A 27,201-nucleotide genomic window follows, 5' to 3' on the forward strand; every position below is an offset into this window, starting at 1 on the left:
CATCCTGCTCAGAACAGAACATATTAAACTGAGCTTCCTACTGCTGAAGGCTGGCTCGATTAACTCTCACAAGATCTGAAATATTCTGTGACTTTCCTTCCTCCACATAGCACAGAAAAATTGACTTCTGAACACACGCATGCTTTTAAAAGTTTCCCACTTTACTATGTGTATTATAAATAGAGGGCATACGATAGAAAACATATGTACACATAAATAACTACTAAATGGGTACCATACAGCTTATTATATGAATCTGCATGCTTTCTGTAACACAACCAAAATATTTAAAGCTCCATCTTACCCAGGTCAAAGTGTTCTATAATCAATTCAGTGAGATGATTGCTGTTCAAAATCTTGGTGGGTTAAGCTACAAATGGATTTTACTAACTCTCACCTTTGCTGTCTGTAAAGTTCCGTATACTAAGAATGTCATTAAGATCCTGATAGTGGTTCTGCTTAATGTATGTTGTTTTCTCAGGAGTGTCCTGAAGCTGCATTGTGACTTCCTCCAAGTCTTTGTCCAGCTGCAAAACAGAAAGAGCATGGATCTCTAAAAATTCAAGAGTCATTGCTTCAGGTTATCTGCAGTAACTGCAGGGCTTTAATTAGACTAGGAGGCAGGTGGTAAAGCAATTGCCACTCTGTGACAAATACAGTTTTCCTACAGCACTACAAAACTGCTTCTAAAAATCATGCTCCAAGTAACAAACCACATTCAGCTGTGATACTGCACACACGGCATACAAGAAGAACGAGCTTTAGTAGTTGACAGTTTAAGCAATTCAGATGTACCGCTGAATGAGAAAGAGATGGGCATTAGAAAGCCCAGTCTGAAGACCTCTCAACTATTTATTATTTATGCACACAATTGCGGCATACATAGCTATAACAGCTTTGTTGAATCAATCAAGTTATCGATCATACACAAGAACTTTTGCACACATACACAAGTGAACTTTGGCATCAGGGGCGTGTCCAGCCATGTGAGTTACTGTGGTCAACTCTACCAGGAATGTTTTGTTTCCCAAAAGATTATTTTTTCTCCTTTTACCTTTCTTAGAGAGACAGACTCCTGTTAGACCTTTTGTTTGTACCTCCGTGTGTGTGAAATTTCAAAGAAAGTTCAACTCATAGTTTTTAGTTTTGGGGGTAAGAACACTCCATACTTGTGTGATTTGAAAATTACCTCCATGGTTTTTATCTCTTGTGTCTTAAACTATGCAATCTGATAGCTAGTAGTAAACTGCTATTTCAACCATAAGTTTCCAAGAGGGGGAAGAAACAAAAATCCCAGTCCTGTCTCCTGAAAAGCATCCTTTAAGACTAGCATGAGATGGAGAAAAGCACAGATGTTTTCTGACTGGAAAAGCCACAGCATAAATGCTGGGTTGGTGCACCCTTGGTTTTTGCATGGAGCTGAACAGAGGATGCTCTCCCCAGAGGCTAACTTGTATTCAATTAGTTACAGCTTCAGCACAAAATATGCAAATATAAGCATCTTAATGGTGATCTGGAATGGTCTCTGTGAACAGTTGTCCAGGATGCTGTGTTCAGAGTATGTCCCACTCACTAGTGGCATAACTGAATTTTAAAAGTGCTGAATTTAGATTTGCATTGTTTCCTTATATAACTGGGACAAAGCAACTCAAGGTAGATAAGCCAGAGATGTAGTTCATAGAATCATAGCATAGTTTGGGTTGGAAGGGACCTTCAAAGGTCATCTAGTCCAACACCCCTGCAATGAGCAGGGACATCTTGGTGGCCCTCCTCTGGACCTTCTCCAATAGGTCCATGTCTGTCCTACACTGAGTGCTCCAGAGCAGAGCTGGACACAGTACTCCATGCAGTTGATAGCCAAGGCAGGACATGCTCTAAATCACTTTGACAATTAAATTCTTAGTTGGACCTACTTGTTCTGTGTATTTAATCTATTTAAGCAAAACCTATAAAGAGCAGCCGAGCCCTGTGTGCCCTAACATGGCTCAATCGCCCAGACCAGCCTTACCTGTTATCACTGTCATGAGCCTTGCAAGCCACAGGCTGAGATCTTGTGATTTTGGAGGCTTAGTAGAAAAAACTGCAGTAGGATGAAGAAACTGAGATAGCCAGTAGCCAGCTCAGCCTTCATTAAAAACTTCAATGCTCTCACATGAAAGGGACCTGGCAAAGTTGAACTAAATTTCTTTAGCAAGGCAGAGGTAACTTTTGCTTCTGGAGTCTTTAGTAGTTTAAGTAAACACCTTTTGATTAACTAGGCAATTGTCATTAGTTAAGATCTGGATGAAGAAGTAATGGCTGCAATAGCTTTTCTTCAAGGCATAAGAATACTTCACAGCCTAGGCAAGAAGAGGTTAATTTTTTGTAAGAGATAGATCAATTATGGTTATCTTGTCTCACAAAATGGGTAGTCTTCAAGGCTGATTTGTCATGGTTTGAGGTCTCGTGAGCAAGGATGGACATAACTAAAAATATAGATGATATAGCTCTAATGGAATTTATGCTCTCCATGTACTTAGACATTCTTTTGGTGGAGACTGAAGAAACTTCACAGCCTTTGTGCCAAAAGGGTCAGCTTACAAGATTGTAAAGGTCTTTTCTACCTCAAGAAAATATGTAATTCTGTTTCATAGCAGATATAAAATCTGTCTAGCAAGTTTTTGAGTGAACTCTCAGAGAGGTTAAGAAATAACAGCAACAGTCTCTGAACTCTGCCATAAACAGGAACAAAGAGAGCTCTTAAGTGCCCCGGGGCTGTGGGTCTCTGTTACTTTGCATGTAAAGGTTGCACTTCTAGAGCTATTGCTCTGTGGTGCTCAGCAGGTCCATGTGATGCAACAGGGTAATTTGGCTGTTACAAATAAATAGAGGAAGTTTCATTTAAATTTGCTAAGGCACATTTTCATTTTATTGCACCTGCTAAGTATTTACTGTATTAATTAGCTATTCATATAAATCACCTGTTTCCTATTATTTAAATATTTTTCTATGGGGAAAGCTATTTTTCCCTCTAAAAAGTGGATTACAGAATTGCAACAAGGAAAAAAAAGCCTAGGCAGTGTATACAATAAACAATACCTCCGTAATTTTCATTCTCAAGCGGTGGTTCTCTGACTGCAGTCCTTCTAGTCGAGATGTGCTGGCCTGATTGACGCTGGTGACTGATGTTGATGTTTTTGAATCTTCTTTCTTTTGATTTTGAGTGAACTGAAATCGTCTGTTCTGTGTGGCTGCATCTGGATTTGTCCTCAGTGTGATGAGCTGAAAGGTTTAAAAGATTTAAGAAATACCATAGATGGTTTTCTTTTTGCAGCTATTTCTTTTGTAGCTCAAAATATTGAAAGGCAAACCAAGAGTTCCTTTCTGGCTTTCAAGTACAAAAATACAGAAAGTGAGCTCTGTTTGCTGTGTACAGTACTTTAAAATATCTTTATAGAATAAGTTGAATCAAAATGATTTTGCAAAGGGAAGTGTTCAAAAAAAAAAATCAGGAAAAACTCACTTGGATTTTAATTATGTTAAAAATATTTTTTAATATTTAATCAAACATATTTTTCTCCTTCATTTACATCTTTATCCTATCAAAGGATGTATTCCTTCTTTAAGAAAAAAAAAATACCATCTCTTCCCAAGCACAGTTTCATTTGAAATTTCCCCTTTCCTACTGTTACAAGTAACACTCAAGCAGAGAGAGGCGTGAAGCAGGACTGTTAACAGAAAGAACTCATGGGAGATTGCACTCTGGAGATAACAGAAACTTAATTAGGTTTTAGTGACCCAAAATAAAACAAATCTGTTCAAATAAGTTAAATAAGCCACTTAAAAAAAAAAAAAAAAAAAAAGGTTAACCTTAAACATATTTAATTTAAGCAAATACAAGTAAGATTTAACACTCAGTGACAACGTGAAAATACCACCTCGACGTGACAAGAGAAAGCTACTAGCTCTTTGGCAAGGGGGAGAGAGCATCTCAGATTACCAGATTACTCTAGAGAACACAGAATTTATGATTACTTGCCAAGCAGCATGCATATTTGTATATAGACAAAGCCGAAGGAGCTCCCTGCCCTGAGAGCATAGGCATGGCATCATAAAGGGGCAATCATTTTGTAATCACAGCACAGCCAGATTTTGTGGTATTGCCCCATTTTGGAATTGGTTCCTCTTGTTCTTCAGAACATGAAGCTGTTCTGCAGCTGCAGTGACATGAAATAAAGACATGAGTTGATGGAGATCTGACTGATCAGACACTGAAGCACTTGGTCCCTGGCATGTATTTACAGACCAAGTCTGCAGATCTGGCTGATGCCTGAAGACAATAAATTCTCTTTTTCAGCTGATAAAAGAGATTGAGAAGGCTGAGGTATTAAATGCCTTCTTCACCTTAGTCTTTATTGTTAAAACTCGCCTTCGGAAATCCCAGACCCCTAGAGATGCCTAAATCAATTGAACGCAGGTTCATGAGATCTGAAGAGGTACATCCCTGAGGACTATGAGAGCTGCCCAATGTCACTGCGAGGCCACTCTCAATTACCTTTGGAAGGTGACGTTGACTGGGAGAGGTGCCTGAGGAGTGTGAGAAAGGAAATGTCACAGTTGTGTTCAAGAGAGGTGAGAAGGAGAATCTGTGGATATACTGCCTGGTCACCTTCACATCAGTCGAAGGAAGGTGCTGCAGCAAATCCTCCTGGGAACCATTTCATTTGAAGGGGAAATCCTGCCTGACCCACCTGATGCCTTTCTTCAGTGAGATGTCTGGGCTGGTAGGTGAGGGGAGAGAGTTATTTTTCTTGACTTAAGCAAAGATTTCAACACTGTCTCCCATAACATCTTCACAGCCAAACACAGCCTAGGAGTGACTAGGTAAGTGGTCAGTGAGGTGGATTGAAAACTGGATGAAGTGCCAGGCGCAAAGAATTGTGGAAGCCAGCCACTAGTGCTGTACCTCTGGGGTTCAGGCTAGGAAAAATGCTGTTTAACATCTTCACTAGTGACCAGAATGGTGGGACAGAGCACACCCTCAGCAAGTTTGCAGATGATCCTCAAAGATAAGGAGGGGTTGATACACCAAATGGCTGCACTGCTCTTCAGTGGGATGTCAAGAGACCAGAGATCTGGGCCAACAGGAATCTCCTGAAATAACAAGTACTGCTCTTGGGGAGAAAGAAAGCCCAAGAACCCACCCAAACAGGCTGAGGGATGTTTCACTAGAAAGCAGCTTTTCAGTAGAGGCACTGAGTATTGTGGAGAACACCAAACGAAATATAAGACCCTGGGCCAACAGAGGTGATCCTTCCTTTCTACTTAGCCCTGGTGAGAGCACACCTGGAGCAGTGTCCAGGTTTGGGCTCCCCAGCACAAGAGAGACAAAGGTGTACTGAGGAAAGCCCAGTGAAGGGCCACAAAGATGCTGAAAAGGACTGGAGTCTTTATGATACAAGCAGAGGCTGATGATTGTTTAGCATTGATATGGAAGAGATTGAGGGGGACATTATTCATGTGTATACATGTGTGATAGGAGAGAGTAAAGAGGATGGAGCCAGATTCTTCTCAGTGGTGCCCAATGAAAGGAAGGGAAGCACAAATGGAAAGCCATGAAATTTCATTTAAACACCCCCCAAAAATTTTTTTTCTACTGTGAGCATGGTCAAATGCTGGTATAGATTCTCAGAGAGGTTGGGGAGTATTCAGCTCTGGAGATAATCAAGACCAAACTTCTTAAGGCCCTGAGTAACCTACTGTAGCTGAGTCTTCCTAGAGCTTCCTGCTTCTCTTCTCTCCCATTTCTTTGATTCTAATTAGGCTGGTTGTAATGACTGGTGTATCTAACTCCCAGAACAAAAACTGCATTAAAATGAAGTTAAAGGTGAAGAACAGTAATTACACGGCTTCTTAAATTACCAGGGAAAAGTGTTACAACATAAAAGCTCTACAATTTGATATGGTCTAAGTTCAAACTGAATATAAGATAGGAGTATAGCCATCCATCAATTGACTCATCTTCATCTGGGAGTTTATAGCTCAAGACTGGATGTTTTGCTACAAGGACACAGGCTCTAATGTATTCATTAAAGTGATGTGGGTTAGATGGAAAAGTCTGTGGGCAACACTGTTGGCTCACACTGCACATGGAAAGGGGTTAGATTTGCTTTATTTTTTTTTTTCTGACCATAAAGTCAGTTGAACTTGTGTCTTGCTGCCTTGCTCATGTGCAGTTTCGATTTCGACAGAGTCAACACTGAATATCTACAAAGAATCAATGCCAAAAGACAAAAAATTCTACCAATACAGAAAATTAATATTTTAATCCTGGCCGCCTAGAACTGATTTTGCCTTGCTGCTCTACAGGAAACTGGATCAGAGTTAATGTATTAATGCCATTAACGTTCTGTCTCAAAAGGGATGGTGCAGAGAAAATGGAAGGACATGGAAGTTTGATAAACATCAATAAGCAACTTCATGAAGAGAGAATCCCTATTAGGATCGCTTCTTTTAAAGAAGTGATGACTATGCTGAAAAATACGATAGACATATTGGCCTTTAAAAAAGATAATTAGACACAGCAGTTAACAGCAAAGCCTTACATAATGTATGTTTGAATTCTTCAGATCTCTTCTACAAGATATCATTGAACCCAGAAATCTGTAGTAGTTTTAAAAACGTTTGGACATTTTTTGGTCGGATAACAAGAATGTCTACAGTTATTGTAAGTAGGATGCAGTATAATGGATATCAGCACTTGCGTCTGAAGACATCTTTAAATGAAAAGGCACTCGGTGTTGAACAAAATGGCAGTGGATGAGGAGGAGATTTAACTGGAGAAATATAGCAACTGCCATGTTAAAAGTAAAGATTAGTAGGGCTGACAAGAAGGGAAAAATATCATGTTTCGTTCCCTAGTTCACCTACATTGATGAATACTTGCCTTATTCAGATTCATAAAAGGGCTGTGGGCAAAACTGAATTCCAGCACTGTTGGCCCAAGAGACTGCTGGAGATTAGTTTAAAGGAATGTATTTTACTCTGTATGGCAGAGAAGTAAATGTACTAACCTGGTACAAACCCATGTTACTGTTTGGCCACAGTTTAATAAACAAAAAAGTGGAACCTTCCAAGTCTTCATTATCACCTCCTGTGCTTGATGAGCCACAGGCTTTAGAATTTCACCAGCAATCTTCCTATGTCGCCAAAATTGTACTAATTGACTACGTATTTCTGAAGGGGAGGGGCTTGATGGCTGTCTCATACTGACATCTTACCTAGATGTACAAACTGGATGGCGCTGGATTTAGTCTTCTGTGGGTTCCAGACAGGCTGTTGTGAAACCTAAGCTGGAGCAGGTTGCAGGAGAGAGCGCTTGCCAGCCGTCCTGCTGTAACAGTGGCACAGCACGGCGAGAAGAAATGTAGGGCAACATTACGAGAGCAAGAAGAACTCACCAGCTGTGAAAGCACCCACGTTGGCATTGGAAGTGCTGCTTTCCAGCTCCTGCTCCAACCCCCCCATTTCTTTTTTTTAGTGCATTATCTAATGACCATTTTTAATGCAAAATACCCAAGCATTTGGAAACCTGATAATACATGGAACGAGATGAAGTGCTTCGTACTAGAAGGCTACGGTTCATGTTTGTATTTTGTGTAGAAAGAACTGAGAGGAAAAATGAGGGCAGGGTAATCAGGATTTAAAAGAAGAGCAGGTGAAGGGGTTAAAAAAGGAAACAGAAAAGCCATTTCAAAGCCTGTGGCAGCAGAAAAGAAGGATGGGCAAAGGAGCATGAAAGCAAAGGGGCAGAAAAGCATGTCACAGCATTAATAATATTTTCTCTTTGAAGAGAGTTCTGACATTCTGTGGAGGTATTTTTGGCATCGGAGTTTTAATATGCATTTTCATACAGCTTACACACTTAAATCTTGCAGCATGTCAAAGTACTCTCCGTTGCTGTGTTTGTGAATGTTCCCTTAATTTAGAATGAAATTGTGATTCTTCCCCATGATCCAGAATAAAAATATGCTGATATATGTCTGCACAACTTTTTAATATTTGAGAAGTGAATTACAGAACTTGTAAAAACATCCTGGTTAGGTGGTCCTAGAAAACAAATTACTTCATTTTATTGCAGCTTCTATTGCCAACCTGTGCCTCTAATTTCTTTCAGAGGGAACACTTTGAGACAAATTTATTAGATGTTGCATTTTACACATATAGTTCTTGGTCCCCCTGTTAGAACCGTCACCAGGGATGTCACTTAGCACTAGAACCTGTTCACTAAAATTTGCTCAATAACATTGATTGAACATGGACCAGTGAAAAGTCACAAAACTTTTAGCACTACTCATTTGAAAAGCCTAAAAACATATTCCAGAGATAAAAGACCTGCATCTTGACTCTTGCCTTGCAAATATTTCAGATGTCAACTGCATATGCATCCAATTTGGGATGATAAGCTAGGTTTATGCAAGTCACTTAAAATGAATACACTTATACATTTTACTTCAAAATGTCAAATACATTCTCCAGAACTTGAGTCTTTGCTAAAGTAAGCTTATGCAGAAACTAGTTTTCCCTTCATTCAAGATCTGTCATACTCAGGCCTAAAGCTTAACTCTGCAACTGAAATGATCAAGTTTCAGCCCTCCGTGGGTGTCTTCTCACTTCTTCCAAAAACGCACAACAAGCACATTCTTAGAGCCCAAAAGAGGAAAAAGAGATGAAAGCATATGCCTCCCAGTCTGTGCTTCACTTGATCCATTAATATATCCGTTAGCAAATATATCTTCAGCGTCAGCATTTTCAGCATACATACAGTTTTCCTCTGATATACTGATAAAGCCTATTGTAACACCATACTTGAATACCTTGGAGGTTTCAACACAGTTGACCTTACAGCATGCTGGTGAACAAAAAAGGTGTTACTGTTTTGTAGGTAGAGAAGCAGAGACCCTGATTATCTTGCATAAGAAACATGGCAGCATAGACAACTGGACCTGTCCCTCCTGAATCCATACTTATCACCCTTTCAAAAATGTTCCTAAAAGTTGGAAATGGAGACTCACATAAATTACAGAAAACAACCTTTGTTTCCCCAGTCACAGATTCAGTAAAAATACAGTAATTAGAAATGCATGACTTGACACTTGTGTAACTTTGCATATTCCACTTTCTCCAGAATCTCATGAAGCTTCGTTCTTCCCCTCCAGATCCAGAGACAAGAAACTATTGATGGGCTTGATTTAGAATTTACACACATCCTGTGTACTTGAAAAAGTAACGAACTTTTACATATTATATCATAATTACAAAACAGAAGGGAAAAAACCCAGCCCCATGCTAAACAAATTCACCTACCTTAGGTACAAACACAAGGCAGAGAGTAATGGTGCTGCAGAATATGATGACTAAAGCGACGATGCAGAACTGCACATTGGGTTGGTCCCGAGTAAGGAATGAAACAGCAGCACCAATAATGCACATTATCCCCACGTTGTATACACTCATTCCAATGTACTTGCTATCATTCAAAGCAGGAATGCTGACATTTCGTGTCTCCCAGGCTAGGAAACACCCGAATAACTGAAGTTGTAAAGGAAGAAAAAGAATATTATAAGAGGAATTGGTGGACATTCAGAAAAAGCATTAATTTAAAACTGGTATGTTTTCTAACTAGACAAATATAGGTGATATTGCAATACAGAGATACACACCTACCTTTTACCCAATATCTAATTACCTATGTGATTTGTTTTGCTCACTAGGACAGATTCCCATTTTCACAAGGAAAATATGAAATTTAGAATTAGTTGTGATGGGAACAAATTTCTCTGAATATTACAACTATCTGTATTTTATATTTTTAGTAATTTTTAAAGACAGTCCTTCCTGTTTGTTTTCAAGGATTCCAGTAAAGATAAAATATGCATTGTTCTTTTAGCTATTTTTAGCAGCTGTTCTCAGTATACTCTTATACAATCCAGTCATTCATTGTATGATTATCACCTGCATTAATAAACAGCAGTGCCAAGATGTGTCCCATGGGAGACAAATATACCATGTAGAAAGTGTCACCCTAGTTGTTCAGACTGCGATTATAATGTCTTTTATTACAGTGGGAGTTAGTAATGGCCTTTCAATTGCAGTTGTCTAATGATTTTTGGCTTCAACATTCTAGTGGTGTTTTCTTTTCCTTTGGTGTATTTTTAAGTTTTAGCCGCTTTGCTATTTGCAATATGCTCTTGCAATCTACCGGTAAGGAAGCCATCTTCATGCCTTGAAATTTAATTAGATTTTTCTACAACACGAACTACTGCAAACGATTATTTTCTTTCTTTTGCATTCCTCAGAGAAATCCTAGCAATGCAGCAAAACCATAAATGAACTCAAGACATTGTAAATATATAACCCAGTTTACGGTCTAGGCAAAGCCCAGTAAGAGTCTATGGTGCCCTGGGAAGAATGGCACATACCAGATGGTATTGGAGGGAAGGAAAGGAGAGAGAGAGGAACCATCACTAAGACTCAAGACATGGCTTATGTGTTTTCTAGCTTTTTCTGATAACACTGCAGGGACAGACAAGAAGGAGAAAGAGAAAAGGTGCTCTTCCATTGACCTTGCTACCCTTCCTCCCAGACCATCACATTTGTTCATGAAGATAATCTTCTCTTTTATACAACTGCAAACAGTGAGGTAATCCAAGAAATTAGAGGTCTATGATTATGCCATTTGGGGATTAACTGCAGTTGCCTAGTAAAAATTTACCTTCTGCTTTTTTTCCTGTGTAAAAAATCATAAAAACAAAAAACAAAACAAAACAAAAGAAACAAAAAAAAACCTGGACTAGAAGAACACTGTTTGGTTGCCAGTCAAGCACAAGATATTTGGAAAGTTACAGATTTATGGTTGTTGTACAAACTCAGTTGTGCCCTTACACGCTTTCAACTGTAGTAAAAACTGCGCATTATTAACTGCAAATTTCTTTGATAACTTACTTAGTTTCTACCTCAACTAACAATGGCAACAAACCCAACCGTTTGTGACTCAGCTGCTTTGCACTCCCACAGACACTAGCAGGCTGCAGCCACCTACCTACTCACCCAGGCACTTCAGGCCAGGATTTACTGCTGAAATGAAATACCAGCCCTGCCCATGAGCTTGTCTGCTGGCTTATTTCATTCTCTTGCCTACAGCACTTATGTTTCCCTGCCACATGTTCCTGAGCAGAGGCAGCTGGAAGGTTTTGGCGGATTAGGCATCTACTCTCAGCCCATGGAGTGTGGCAGGCTGGAGGTGCTGCCAGGTCCAGGCGAGACTCCTGCCCACCTATTCTGCAGTGCTGCCATCACAATTTGAGTCAAGACATGTAAGTGGCGGTGGCCTTTCCCAGGAACAGCACCAGCAGTTGCCCTTGCAATCCTTACCCAAGTCTTCTTCAGCACCATTCCCACCCTGCGCCCTCCACACGCTGCTGCAGGAAATGGTGCTCTCCAGGGCACTCGCCTCCTTGTCACAGGCCTGCTTTGGTTTCACCTCTTGCAGGACTAGAGCCCACACCTCATCTAGTTCCTTTGCCTCTTCCCCTGCTCTTCCCAACAGCCTAAGAAGTTCAGGAAGAAAAGTAGTGGCTGCTGCAGGAGAAGCATGGGAGGAGACTGCTCTTGAGGGGTCAAGGTCAATGTAGACAGCTACCTGGAGGAGAGAGGCGTCTCACAGCCATTCGGGTAGTGTAGTGGGTAAGCTGTTTATCGAGCTGGGTAGCTTTGTGCCAGAGAAGCAGCTGATCCCTTAACACATTTTGTAAAGCCCTTCAGGTAACCAAGATGATGCTTCCAATAAGGAAGGGTGCAGGCAGCACCCTCTGCTTTTGGATCTGGCACTGTGCACAGGTGGAGAAGGGAACATACAGACTCCTTCACAGGCTTTGCAGGAGCAGATTGTCCAGTGTATTGACATGGCTGTACTGAGGACATACACAGGTGAAACCTTTATTCAGGGTACAAACATGTTCCTCCCAGACACGCCACCACCGCAGCTATTGCCTGTTCTGCATTCCCTGCACTCTTGCTGCGGAGCAGCTCAGCTGTGCTGCAGATTTACACTTTGCCAGCGCCTGAACTGCCAAACAGGTTGGGCTGGGCTGGGCTCTTTTGAGGGGTAGAAGGAAACCTCGTGTGTGTCTATATTGTGTTTTTAAAGGGACGAGACCTCAGTTATCTATGGAGAAGATTTCTATCTTCTGCTGCTACAATTAATTATTAATGAGATTTTTAGGGTTTTGGGTCATCCCTCACTCTCCCCCACTTCTCCTAACATGAACAGATTCCCTTCCAAAAGCATTATTCTGGGAATATGGCCAACATACTTAAATGAGGCTAGCACTTATTACAAATAATAGGCATGAATTTATAGCTGAGGCAGTTATAAAGTGATCTAAAATATCAATTATAATGGAAAAAGATCATTTGAACAGTGTTGTAGGGCTTATGGTTTGGCCCATTCTCATTTATAATTGAGAACAGCATGGAAAACGGTTAAGTATCTTCCAGATGAAAGGAAGATATTTATTTATATGACAACTAAAGAAAGCGAGAGGTTCTTGCAGCAAGTGGGTTTCCTCAGAATGATGCACTATAAGTTTGAGAGCATTGTTTTTAATTTTTATTGGTATTTTGGGTAAAATGCTTGCCTCAGGAAGAGAGCTCTTCTTTTCTAAAAGTCACAGCTCATCTTTGAGACTCAAACATGGATAAAAGCTGAGAGTTTCCTACAGCCTGCTGCTACAACAGTGGTGATTTCAGAGGTGCTCCTTGTTTGCCTGGTACAGGTACCTAAAGGGCTCCATAAACTTGATAAGATTTCTCCTCTGAGATAGAGCTTTCCTGAGGGAACATGACACTTTGCTTTCCCTTCATCTGCCCTTCTTACTGTCACCCTTCCTGAGGCTCAGCCAATCTGTACAAATTAAAGATTCACTTTTATGACTGCAAAAATCCCGAAAATCTCTAAAATGGCTTGGTTGAGGAATGGGATGCAGATGTTGCTAGTGAAAGGTCCAGATGATTCCTTGACAAGTTTTGAATATGAAACCTATGATCTCCAGTTAAAAACACAGACTCTCAGTAACCCAGTTCAGCTGCTCTTTACTCCCGGTATCTAATCTTTAAACATTAATCTTCCCCAGCTATGTAAATCACACTTCTCATTGTGCTTGGGGGTACCCCAGTCTTGAGACTGTCATGCAATTTAAGCACTATTTGATATTTAAGGTCTCCTGCTGGGATTTGCAACGCAGCTGTCTCTCCTTCTATTTCTCCCAGCGGGCTCAAGCTGGTAAAGGCTTCTTAGGTCATGTCTACTGGCTTGGGCATCCCACAAAATAGAGTGTCGGCCATCTTCATTGAAGACAATGATGCTGGTGATGACCAGCTTCATGTTTGGATAAGCTGGCAGAATTCCAAATCTTGCCTGAGGCGTGCTCCCTAGCCCCAGACTAGAGGCTGTCTTCAGAAGGAGATCTCAAACTTCTTTCAGAGCTGTCAGATTTTATGTAATGAGAGACTGACTGCCTTAATTACTTGGGCACTTGCGTGGGATGTCAGTTCTGATCTCTGCTGAGAATTTTGATTAAACAGTGTTTAGAGAAGGCGTGCACCAACACAGGGATGGAGGCAGGCAGCTCTTAGCAGTACTAATGTGCTAGATTCGGAGAGGGGTAGGACATGTCTGTCCTCACTGTTTTATACCAACTCACTTGCTGGCTGTTGCAGTTCCTGTCTTGAGGCTCCTGATGCATCTCGTGCATCACAGAAGGAGATCAAATATCTCAGGGCTATGCATTCCCCTATAGAAAGCGGTTATCTAAAACTTAAGGAGCACAGTAGTCTACTGTCAGGTCTAATGGTCTAATTCAAGTCCCTTTAGGGATCTCAACCAAAGACACATTGAGAGTGCAACAAGGAAGGCTTCCTACATCGTTAGTCACTAACTTAAAGCCTTGTCCCATTTTGATGTACTAAATACACATCTTCTTGATGTAGAAGTGTCATAAAATGTTATTTTGGGCTTTCCCTGAAGATATGGGCAATAAAGGCAAGATTGATTTGTTTCATCTTTTGTTTCAGGGTAGGCAGCTTCCATTTGACACTACATTGATTTAGAGTATTACCTTTGTAGCAGTTGATATGGTGGATTTAGACTGTGTTGTCAGTGCACCTAATAGCCTGTGAGACAATCATTGAATAAATCGGCGGAAAACAGTATCTGAAGACAACAGGATTATACCACTGTGACTGAAGATAGAATTCTGGTCACTTAGAGAAATCTATACTAAAGTCTTAGAGGAATAGTAGGACTACGGAGAATACAATATTTGTGTTTACAGAGTTTAACAGGCAAAGTTCAATTTTTAAAGATCTTATACTGACTAAATAAAGATCTTATACTGACTATACTGACTGATAGCTGGGAATATAATAAAAGTGTTTTATCTGAAGTATTAGAAAACATTTAACACTGTTTTTCAAAACTTTACTAGTTACCTAAATCTTGTTCAACAGAATTCCTGCTAAACACAGTAACGATTACTTACAGATCCACAACATATATTAATATAATCAAGTGTCTTATTTGCTATTGGACTGCATAGACTGGCAGATGAGAGGCAGGAAATTATTTATACACACTTATTACCCTCTTGCCCTGTACTGCCCTTAACTATTTTGTCTATATGTTTCATTTTAAAGTAAGTCATGTCTGCTTATACTTTGAACATGGGTTAAAAGCAGTATTAGAAAAGAAAGATAAAGAGAATTATACTGAGGATATCAGACAGGAGAAAAGAAAAACCGGAGGAAAAGCCTCCAATCCTGTCATGTCATGCTTGCCAAAAACCAGAGGGTATGGTTTTGGAAAGATTATGTATTGGACCAGTCTTCAGCTCTGCAGCTAATTACTGTATTGTAGTAGTACTCAGTGAGCTCACTTGTGGATCACAGCCCTGCTGTGCTGCATGAAAGAACAAAAACAAGCCTTTACTTCAGAGGTTTTACAGATGGCTTTTTTTTTTTTTTTTTCCTGGCTAGAGTACTGGGAGATTTCCTCTCCTGCTGTCCTTTAAAATAAAGGCAGTTCTGGCCCATGAACACCTCCCAGTCTTAAGTAACCATGATGCTGGAGTTGTGGGTTTCCCTATGCGTGTTTGTTCATTAAATCCAGATCATCACAGACATAGGCAGATTTTAGTCTCAGTGAAATGGCTGCAGAGTTTTTTCGATGAAAATTTTCAAAACTGAAAAAGAAAAAAGATGCATTTCGATTTTCAGGTTTTCATGGATAATTGGGGGGTAAAAACTACTGAGCAGGTTTCAGGAAGCCAGCACACCAAGGTTAACAAACTAAAAGACAAACTATACCCTTGTAGGTCTCCTACCTTTGCAGTAAGTACAATCTGATATTAAACCATCACTCACTCCCCTGTTCTGGCATGAGTCTGCTCCGAATTTAGTTCATTTTCACAGAGCTGCTCTGGATAGACAGTCCTAAAGGGAAGCTTAATATTTCTATTGAGCAGTAGGACAATAGGTGAATATTTTTTTAATTGCAAAATATGGTATATGGCTGTTCAGTTGATGGACTTTTTTAGTGAAGGTCTTGGCAAAGTCTTTTATGCTGCAGGGCACTTTGTATGGTCCTGCCCAGGGCAAGGTGGAAAGCAGCTGGGCAAATGGACACTAACATGCATCCAGATACAATTTTCCACATTATACTCCAGCCTCCCAAATCAACAGGTTAATAAAATATTTTCTTTCTGTTGAGACTGTATCGGACTTTCTTCTGTGAAAATCCTACTTAGTCATGAAACACATTATAGTAACAAAGTTGAAACAAATATGTAATTGGTTATTAGTGAAATATCCATTTGGAACAGCTTTAATGTTGTCTCTGAGGTAAGGTTTCCACAGACAATCACAACACTGTAAAATGATCAAACATCTCTGATAATAACAAGTGTGTGGTAGAGCTTGAATCTATTTCTGCTACACAAAAAGAGACATGTAAGGGAAGACTCCAATATCTGCAGTATTTCAAGAATATATTTGAAGTTTCTTTTTGGTCATAATAGGGAAAAATTTATCCTACAAAACCATATGCTAACTTATGTTTTGGATGTTAAAAAACTGTCAATGTTTTATTAAAGATACAAGAAATATCTGGTACCACTACAAACTACCTTCCCCCACCATAAATCTTAATTATCTTCCTGTCTAATGTTTGTAAGATGGGACAGATGGGTTGGTGCTAAACCCACCATAAATATGAGTTGGAATCAGGCAAATTAATTGAGAAGGCAGCAGTCCCTTCTTCTGAGTTCTCTGCTCAATCATGAACGGAATTAGGAAAGAATGCAAGTAAATGTGTTAAAAATCAAAGGTATTTTCAGAAAATAATTGGGAAATTTTAACATAATCTGGAGACTACTCAATTTTCCTACAAATAAAAATCATTAATTTGATACAGAGATTGATTAAGAATAGACATATTGTTGATATACTATCATAAGATAATCAGGAGGCATTTGGGGAGATCACCTAGTGCAACCTTCTGCTCAAAAAGCAGGCTCAGCTGTGAGGTCAGACCAGGCTGCTCATAGCTCTATCCAGTCTGGTCTTGAAACCTTCCAAGCATGGATGCTGATCATCCTCTCTGGGTAACCTACTCCACTGCTTCTCTTTCCTTGGAGTGACAAAAAAACTCTATATCCAGTCCACGTTGATTAAATACAGTAAAATAGTAAGAAATGAGGAGTGCAGGTTGCACACCACTGCTCCTGGGTCTGATGTACAGAGAGGCTTTAAGCACCTGAAGTGTTCATGAGAAGCTGCATCCAGCATCCAGCAAGGACGGTCAGGCCATCCCTCAGTATCACCTGTAGGTGCCCAAATGCTGTTAGCACTCAAGTTACCCCTTCTGTGCACACTGCTGGCTGCCTGGACTCTGGCTGGGTGTTTGCTTTCTGGTGCCTGCCACACCACCAGCCTCTGCTGGACTTCAGAGAAGATGCATCTCAAGCTTGGGAGGTCCATGTACTCCGGCCAAGCTGCTCTTCCCTCCTGCCCAGCAAGGCAAGAGCACCAAGTGCTGACTGAACACTGTGCCACTGGGCAGCGACTGCAGCCCAAATGCCAAACCCTGGTGCCTCATGTCTTTTTGCAAATGTACTTCCAAGTGCATGAAAACATTAGAGAAGTAATGTTTGTAGATCAGCCATCAAAGAGAAGTAAACTATCAGAGAAGGGAGCAGGGAAAGCAGCCGGGATGTTTACAAACAGTCACTGAAAGATGTTTGGGTATTGCTGTAAACAATCTGCTCTGAACTTCATAAATGTAAAGAAGCTTTCCTTACCTTAAAAACTGTTTGGGTTGTTGCGGAATTTAAAATAAACAAGCAATAAAATTGCCTGAAAACTAGACAGCATGTAACAAAGGTTTAAAAGAGGATATTAATAATAATGATTATGAATTAAAATTCTAAAATACATTTAGCAGAAAGGGAAGTTAAATATTTAGTAGAAAACGAATGGCTGGCAACATTAACAGAATTCATAAAGATTTCTAAAAATGTATGTGGAGCAAAAGGAATCCTAATAATGATTCATTCCTTGGAAGGTGACAAATTCGATAGTAATGATGCATTATAAGCTATGCTTAATGAATATTTTTGTTCTATATTTACACAGAGATGGAACAATGCATTCACGTCTTGCCAAAACCGTGAAATGCAGCTTATTCCAGCAGTAAGAGAGCTCTTGAAAGTCCTGTCAAGACGAGGTGCTGTAATCAGAGAGACGCGGTAACTTGCATGGCGGAGTGTTAGGAATTGATTTAGAAGCTGTCTGGACTGCTGCACTTAATTGTTGATATTTATTGGAATTCTGGCAAAGCTCCATTTAAGATATAAAGAGGCCATATGGGATAAGAGGAAGTTGAACATCTTCAGTAATTACAGAGCTATTAAGGTAATTTCTATCCTAAGCAAATTAATGAAATGGCAGATACCTGAACTCAAGCAATAAAGAACAAAAAAAAAAAAGATAGTGATATAATTCAACATACTATTATTTCTTTCAATGAGATTGCAAGACTGACTAAAGACAATCACGTTTATGCAGCTTACTTGGATTTCTCAGTAGCATTTGTCTTAACTCAGTATTGTGATTTTAAAACGGTATGTTACAAAATCAATACAACAAATTTAAACTGATCATAATCATGGTGACAGACCTCAATGTGTAACTATTAATAAGAAGCTACTGAAAAAATGGATAGGTTTCTGAAAATTCCTGAGGTAATGCTGTCCCATATTTGTAACTTTGACTTGAAGGAGGCTATAACATCATGGCTGAAAATGATGCGGAGGCAGCAAAGGTGGACAATGGCAGACAATTAATAGATGTCATTTTCATAAAGCAATAAGATTTTAGAAAAGTCACAGAAATTTGGCCAAACTCAGGGCAGTTTTCCTAGGAGTAAAAGCATCAGTTAATTTCAGAGAAAGACAGATAACATACATGCAAGACCCACTAAGGTTCAAGGTTTGGAAGTCACAGCTAAACAAATACAGCTTGGTGATTAGAGAGCCTCAGGAAGCAAAGGAATTATCTCAAACTTGGAATTAAGATTGAACATTACCCTAAAGATATATTGTACTTGAAATAATAGTTTATTTGGTTTCATAAATCCATTATGGAGATGTGCTGTACAGTATGTCAAGTACAGTGACCAAAGTAGAATGATGGAATATGAATCATTAGAAGGAATTAGATTTCTTATTCTTAGTAACCTTTAACAAGTCCCATGATGCATATGCATCAATTTTTCCTATTTCCACCACAAAATACTGATGTTTCCATCCTTAGCAAGGTTAGATAAGGACGAGCTGTTAAAAACTGTGTATTGGAAGTGGTCAGTAATATTAGTTATAACTTAAAAACCTCTTAATTAACACTTACATGGTAAAATTAGGAGTTGATATGCAGAGCAACAGCCAAACTGAAAAGATACCTTGGCTTTGGAAGCCTGTTTCTCAGTAGATGAAGAATAGGTAACTGTAATAATACAGCAGCAACACAAAGAAACTTCCAACATAAGTGCATCTTGAGTCTAATGTTAATTAAATGCATTACCAAGAAGAGGGGAATCAAACTGTAGACAAGTCTAGTGTGTGTGTTTACTAAGCAAAGAGCCCTAGAAGAGTCCAGTCCATCCCAAATCTGGTGGTGTTCTGGCTGAGTTCAGAAAAATAATTCATACTGGTTGGAAAGGTATTGGTACATTCACTAATATTGCATCACTGGCAAGTTTACGATAATGTGATTTCTATCATCCTTTGCAATATATCAAATAAAGGTACTTTTCAACCATGTCTACATCATCAGAGATGACATACTGCAACTGATGGTAACCACGTACACACAGACAGACCTTGAGTCCCATATGTATGGTGGGATTTAGCTAAGGTCACCAAGAAGATCAACACAGCATAATACAAAGACAAGATTTAGGATGGCCGTCTTCCTGTTATTTTCTGGTCACCAGTCCTGACGAATGTGCGTCCAATAACTGAGAAGCCTTCATGCAGTTAGGACGCGTTTCCTCACATCCCTTCACAGGCAATGGAAGAAGCGTGAATCCCACATTTACTGTTTGCTTACTTTAATATACCTGTGCATCCTGGTGAGTAAATGCCTTCCCTTATTTTGCCTTGCCTTGCCTTCCCTGCCCTTGCCTGTCCTCCTGTGCTCTGCCCTAGCCTGAGTGATTTACTCACTGCATCAGTGCAGTCAAGTCATCAGAATGGTCAGTATTGCTCTACATCTTCGAGCCAAAAAAGAAAAGTACTTTTTTGGTTAACCCATTTTTTTTATATTCTCATTTTGAGACAGCAGGAGGTCATTGTAAATTATTTTGATCTGAGTAAATCATTAAGCCATTAAACTTTAATTATTGCACAGTACTGCAATTAGCAATACTAGCTCTTTAGTATAAAGTATGTTAAATTAGAGATAAGTGCTTTATATGTACTGCAGAATTTCATATTACATAATCCTTTACAAAATGATACAGTAATATGCGAGGTTCTGTTTTTTGTTCTTAAGGCAGTATGTGTGGTATACAGAAACGTCTTTCGTGATGAGACAAAATGCATCAATCTTGTTGTCCTCATATAATGCACCATACCCATTATTTAAGTGATTCAGAAAAATATCTTCCTTTTTCATATGTACAGATTTGTGTGTGCCACTGTGATAAAAGGGCACTGGAGTAATAAAAAGTTTATATTTCACTGGTGGTTATGAAACACTGCATGCCTGAAATAAGCATAGTGAGTAATGCCAAATGGCATTTGCAAACTTAAGCTGAGTCACATATAGAAAACAGTCCAACATACACACCAACAATCCAAACCAGGGCAAAGGACTAGTGAGAACCAATGCAGTTTGATTATTGTTGAGCACAACTCAAAATGGAAAGAAACTTCAAAGAAAATTACCTGAGAATGTATTTTTTAAATATATAATGTTATTTTCCCTCTTCAATAACAAATAAAAGATTTTTACTGAAAACATTTTTGAAGTTATTTTTTCAAAATTATGCCACTATTTGTTTCAATCCTTCAGTATTTTTAAAGGAATTTTAATTTGATTTCTTGATTTACACAGCACTAAGTGAACCAAACATTTACTTGTTTACTTTTCAAACAGAAGCACAGAGAAAAATGTCTTAAGTACTTGTATAAGGAACACTGGCAAATTCTGTCTGGGGGAACACAAAATGAGCTCTTCAAAATTTCTATACAAGGAGATTGGAAAGTAACAAAAGTATAGATAACATTGTTCCTTTTAACAAATTATCTAAGAAAAATCTTGTAAAATGAAATATGCAAAGTGAAAAATACTCTCCTAAGTGAAGAGTAGGGATTTATTAGCAGATATGTGAAACCAGTAATAAATTAATATACTAGAAAAGGGGTGAAAAATTAAGAACTTCATCCATTAAGATAAATAAATGATCTAATGTATACAAACTATCAGCACACAGAATGCAAATATCGCAGTAAAGTTAAATACCTTGTCAACAATTGGGTACTAAAGCTATGCTTTCCAGTTTAACTGTGTGTCTTTGGAAGATTTGACTTAAAAAAAAGAGACAAAATCAGAAATTGGCACTATGCAGATTAGGAAGAATCAAACAAAAGGTAAGTAGGAATTTCAGAAGCTCCAGCTCCACGTGGTGACTTGCAGACAGGCCCTGCTATGGTACCAGGGCTTTGACAACCCAAAGGAGCCCTCACTCCCTTTTATTTACAGTGATCTCTTTTGAGCTAGACTAGTTCATTCAGAGTGCAAAGATGCTCCACATACTGGTACAATTTTGGGTGAAGTGCTGTGTTTTTGCATTATGTTTTATGCCAACGGACAGTTAAATCTTGGTGTCAAACTGTGGCTCAGTAGTCATGGCTCCTGACTTCTGGCGTCTTTGTCTTCCTAACAAAAATCCCTCAATGCTGTGCTACATGTTGAGGTTACTGTGAATCCAGAGGCAGTCAGAGCTGCCCAGTAAGAAATGTTAAGCTACAGAATCTCTCCTAATTCCTGATCCCTTCGGGGGGATTGAGTATGTCTTAGCTCTTGGTTTCACAGCCAGCTTGGACATTGTCCAGAAAGCAGGCACCTTTAGCACTTAAAGTTGCTACTTTCTTCTTTTTTAAACAGGAAGGTGGGGAAACTTCCTTTTGGCTAGTAGCTCCAGGATCAGAACTGGCAACAAGGAACCAGAGAGACTTGGTGCTACTCCCTCCTCTGCCTGAAGGCACTCCCCAGCAGACCAGTATGACCACAAAGCTACTGACTACTTAGAATTATATATATATAAAAAAAAAGCTCTCATCCCTTCCTGTTGAACTTTATATCGTGTATTTAAAGATCTTTCAGCCTGAGAAAAGCAACATGAAAAACAGTGGGACTCTGCAGCCCAGCAGAGCGGCCATTCACTGTGGAGAGGGAAGATGTGTCCTCCAGGCACCAGCAGGTCCCCCTCCCCGGCCTCCCCCAGGGCAGCAGGACCAACCGTGCAGAGTGGAAGCAGCTGGCCCAGCCCTTCATGGGCGTCCTGACAAACGGGCGTGCTACAAACACACAGAACAGACTGAACCCTTTGGGCAGTGTAAAATAATATTTATCTAGGTTTAGGATCCAGATGGGTCTCACCTCAAGACAGGTGTTGAGGTGGTCAGTGCTGTCAAAATTCCATGTTTTTAAAACCTTGGAGCTTAGGAGCTTTTAATCACTAATAGTCACCTTTACGGTTTTGTTTGCCCTTTTTTTTTTAACTGTCAAGGTTAAGGATTCCTTCTTCCTAATGTCCATTTTAGAAATAAAATATTTTTTCTGGAGCTGGGCCTCAGTAACAAAAGGGTTACTTTGATTCAGGCTCCAAATTTACCTTGTTTCTCCTGCCACTGTTCCTGAAGGAGGTTTGCAACTCAGAGGCAGACATCTAGAATACCCTAGTCCCACCTGTCTCATTCATAGACCCATCCTTTCACTATTGAATTTCTTGGTTTGTGGTGTATCTATAGGGTTCAGCTTAAGTTCTCTTAGTGTCTTCCTTAGTTTATGTGTTCATATATCCACCTAATGAACTTTAGAACAGGTCCTACTATAAAACATGTATTCAAGGAAGATTTAACTAACTCCCAGCCACCAGGAAAGCAAATATAATTCAGTTCACACCTATCAGGAAGTATCAGCTTGAAATCAGTGTTGTGTAGAACGAGCTATGCTTACCATCAGTAGTCCTTTATAAGCGTAGACAATACCAAGCCAAATTGTCATGTGAGTGTTTTCACAGTGCTCCAAGATGGGTCGGATGGAGATGTCTCTGCCTGCAGGGTCCGGCTGCAAAAATAAAAGGTGAAATATTTGGATTAATTTGTATTCACACCTCAGTGGTACTTAAATCTATTCTCAGTAGATTGAGGATGTGTAGAAAACAGAGTGGACAACTTTAAAGTAACTTGTGATGACTGCAGACCCAAGAATGTGCAAAGGAATACAGTGAAAAGCAAATATCTGAGGAGCCAACTGCATGATAACTACCACCAGGTGAGGTCACCTCTACTACAAACCAGGAGGGAAATGTCTGAAGTCACTCTGTTTTTAATAGTGTCAGTCACATTTTTCAGCTTTAGGACATCCAATTTTTCTACAAGGCAAACAGCTTGAATGCACAGGCATGAAAATAAATGTGCTTAAAGTCATCCTTTCTTTCACCTGCGGCTCTTGTGTCACTGGCATATGGCTGATAAACAATGTATGAAACACTGCTGTGTTTCAGGTGGTTTTTTTTTGTTGATAATCATGAGCTAAATCAAAGACCATTCACTATGGTAACTATATCAGTAGCTTAGAAGAGAGTGTAAATCATAAACAATCTGGAAAAAATGACCTTCAGAGCAAGTCAACCTCTACACCAAATTTAATACTGCTGAAAGCTTTGTAACCTCCCATTTCTTTTGAAAAGGAGATTGTATTAAAGTGCAGAATGAAGAGGACTTGCAGACTACTAGCACTGTTTGTATGAGGGAGAAGTTATAACTAAGACTCAGAGAAACCTGCAACAACAATCTCCAACAATCTCCCTCACTATTTTTTTTTATTACAACAGGAAGAAAGAAAACAGTTGCCACAAAGAGCAAACAGGTATTAGCCACTACATTTTCTACAATTAGAATATATATTAATGTATGGCCCAACTGCTTTTTACTGGTGTGCACTGCATAAGAACACAAGATGCCTCTTGTATGCGATTCTGAGAGATCCTGTTTTGGGTACTGCAGAATACTCCTGTTTGTAATTCTGAGTACTTACAGTCTGTTTTGTTTTACAGAATACACTGAAATGATGAAAGCTATTTTTCCTTTCTACTTTGAAACACTGGATCTGAACTTCAGCTAAACTAAGATCAACCCAGACATAACATTCTGTACCTCATTGTCCCAGGGCTTTGCAATTTCCCCTTTCCCTGTGCAATTTTCCACGTATAAAAATCTATGCAGAAGAATAATGATTATTATATGAGCTAAGGAAAAAACACATTTTCACCAACTGAAACACAGAATTATGTGTGTAAGGACTTCAGTGATGTCTGAATAATTTCCTAAAACTTATCCATTCCACCTCTGATGCCAATATGAATTTTATTATGCATTTCAGTGGCCACAGCATCAACCTGCAGCTTAGTTTCTTCCATCAGTCTTTTATATGTGAGACTTTGCCCCTGACCTCATACACTGTCAAAAGATAATGTAAGAAACAAGTTAGACACACAGAGGGAAAAAAGATTCAAACAACCTTTTGCTACGCACTGCACAAAGGATTCAGAAATTTCTTTGCAAATCCTTCAGAAGGCAAGACATTAACATTTAAAACCTTTTCTTGTCCTGAACTTGTGTAGAAACCCTGAACAAGAGAATAAGGATCTTTGAAAAAAGGTGCTCTAAAATAAAAGAAGGTAAAACTTGAGAAGGCAATATTAACTCCCCAAGAGAGCTTAAGTCTCCGCCCTAACGGTTGCTGATGACAAGCAAACAACCAATAGATGAAGAACTGAAATGGCTGCAAAGATTAAGTGGCATCACAACATTTAAAATGCTGCAGATGTTTGTCCAGGGACCAGTTGAACTACCACATTTGCCCTCACCACCAACAAAAGGCCAATGCAAAAATTTAGGTGCACTGAAGGCAAAGTATCCTTTCACACCAAAGTTTCCACCTGCAATGTGGTAACAACATTTTTGACTAGTATGATGTAAACTTTACAAGACAAATCATTAAAATATAGCTCTAAGTGTGTAACTGATTGTGAACAGGACTGTACTACAGAGACATTCTCCTGAAATTCTAATCTATACCTGAGACTGCTTTAAATATTTTTTTTCCATCTTCAATCTACAGTATGCCAACAGTTGCATCCCTCATGGTCTGGAATTATGAAAATGACATCAAATTTAAGCTTGTGACCATCAGAATGTGGTGGGGTTTTTTTTAATGTAGATTTTTGTTTGTTTGTGTGATTGGTTGGTTGGTTTTGGTTTTTTCCACATTGGGGAATGAGCACAGGACTGTGTCTTCACGTCCCCAGCTCTAGGTCCTTTCTGCCACGTATTCCATCTATTTCAGTTTCATTTGTTTGTAAAACAAGCAAGTTTATAAATAATGTAGACCTCCTGGTGCAACAGACAATGTCATGTACTTTTTTCCCTTGTCCATGGGTTGAAACCTCCACTCACGGTGTGACTGAAGCATTCCACCACTTTTAACCAACTACGAGCAATTGGAATAATTCCTTATTTCATAGAATATGACTGAAATGCAAACTTTTATTTGGTCAGTGGCAGGTTGTCTTTTTATTTTCACTATGTGGTTATTCTCTAATGCAAATTTGTTTCAAAACTGGAAAGCATACATCCATTCATTACTCAAAACTGAGAGACCTGGGCAGAGAAATGATGAAACAGAAAACATAACTTGTTTTCAAATCTTACTAGAGAGAAAGAAGCTGCATGATTTCCTCAGTAGGAAGAGTGTCAGACTTTATAAGGCAATGATAGCCTAAAATATATGTTAATTAAATAAAACAGTGTGTTCAGATTTTTCTATGTGAGATAAATTTTTGTGAAGTGCTCTATGGGGAGTAGGAAAAGAGAGAATACTGACTGCAGCATCAGCAAAAGTGTGCATGGAGCAGTACTTCTTTCAAAGCACTTTCCAGATTTGCAAGGTGGTAATATTTTCAACAAAATTTTGCTGAATACTTGTGCATGTGGAGTTAAGCACTGGCAGGTAGCAGTAATTTTACAGTAAACTGATTTTGATGATTACTTATCCCTACTGTAAAATGGCATTCCTATTTTACCACTTTCAATTTGCCATTCTGTTTCTTCACTGATTTTGCATGAATTAACTAATCAGCGAAAAGCTGGGTTAAAAAAACATATTTTCTGATGTCAAAAGAGTTTTTAAAAACTCTACAATTACAGCTGAACGGAGCACTTTACTGACCTCTCTAATCATCCACCATTTGTGCACTTTGTTGCTGCTCTAGAGAGAATGACAACATAAATGCTACCAGTGATTATGTGTGCACTGGAAATTTGCCCTTTCCTTTTATAGAAAACAATCTAAATGTCCTTCAGATGTCATTCTCAATAGCCTGCAGACCTCCTGTCTTGTGATGAGGCTGGAGGTTTCCTACATCTTCTGAAACCTAATAGGGTTTCTGACATTGACATCAATTTCTGGAGTGTTTTCAGCAGCTGAACATAAACAATTTAATCTGTTCATACAAGAGTTTTATGTCATCACCACTAAAATACTTGTTTTACACAAGATTTGCTAGGTTTAGAAAGTAACCCAAGCCAGTAACAATATTATCTACAGAACATTTATATCTCCTCTATCTATATTATTATTAGTCACTTTTATAGCTTTGTTGCCTTTTCTTTGCTCTGCAGACTGCTGGTGGGCTGGCAGATCCTTGTTGTAACAAGGTGAGTGATGGCTTAGGTGGGTACTGCCAGAGGGACCAGAGAAGCCTAGAAACACTTGGAACCACAGGGAAAATTTGCAGGCCAGACCCTGGCACAGGCAATGACTGAGACTGCCGGGTGCCTCCTGCCTTCCTACACCTTTTCAAAACAACTGAACAGCAACAGCACTTCATGTATCCATGGATTGCAAGACAAAACCACAGGCCCAGTTTGAGCTGCTTTCCAGAGAGGCCCACATTAGGGAAGCAGAAAGGCAGTGCTTCCAGGGCAAGTGCAGTTTTTGCGGAACAATTATCTCAGTTCCTTTAAGATCTGGCTCTATCTGAGCAAATGAACATATGCAGTGTGATGGACAGCTTGCCCTATCTTGGGCTAAGGTGTGGGAAGATAGGGCAAACCACCTGGCGGCACCTGTGCCTTCTGGGCATGATGTTATTGGATCCATATAAAGACAGCCTGTGTCTCCTTTTTAAATCTATAATTATGAATTCTTAGTGGCTATTATATTAACCAAAATTCCTTGGAAAAGACTCTGCACGGTGGGAAGATATTTGTATGGTGATTAAAGTATCATTAACTTATTTTGTGTCTTTATTGCCAT

General features: G+C 39.3%; 1 protein-coding gene across 1 annotated transcript in view; it reads right to left on the minus strand.

The window, feature by feature from the left end:
* The window catches only part of GABBR2 (gamma-aminobutyric acid type B receptor subunit 2), a gene marked incomplete at both ends in the record, with an annotated part of 486,849 nt that overhangs the window by 15,936 nt on the left and 443,712 nt on the right, over nt 1–27,201 (minus strand). The window contains 4 exons of the mRNA XM_082045863.1: nt 398–527; nt 3,079–3,261; nt 9,346–9,570; nt 22,837–22,947. Of these exons, the coding sequence (XP_081901989.1) occupies nt 398–527; nt 3,079–3,261; nt 9,346–9,570; nt 22,837–22,947 (649 nt within the window). The remainder of the gene's footprint in view (nt 1–397; nt 528–3,078; nt 3,262–9,345; nt 9,571–22,836; nt 22,948–27,201) is intronic.

The sequence above is a fragment of the Streptopelia decaocto genome, assembly GCF_964273445.1.
Source record: "Streptopelia decaocto genome assembly, chromosome: 2".
Lineage (NCBI taxonomy): Eukaryota > Metazoa > Chordata > Aves > Columbiformes > Columbidae > Streptopelia > Streptopelia decaocto.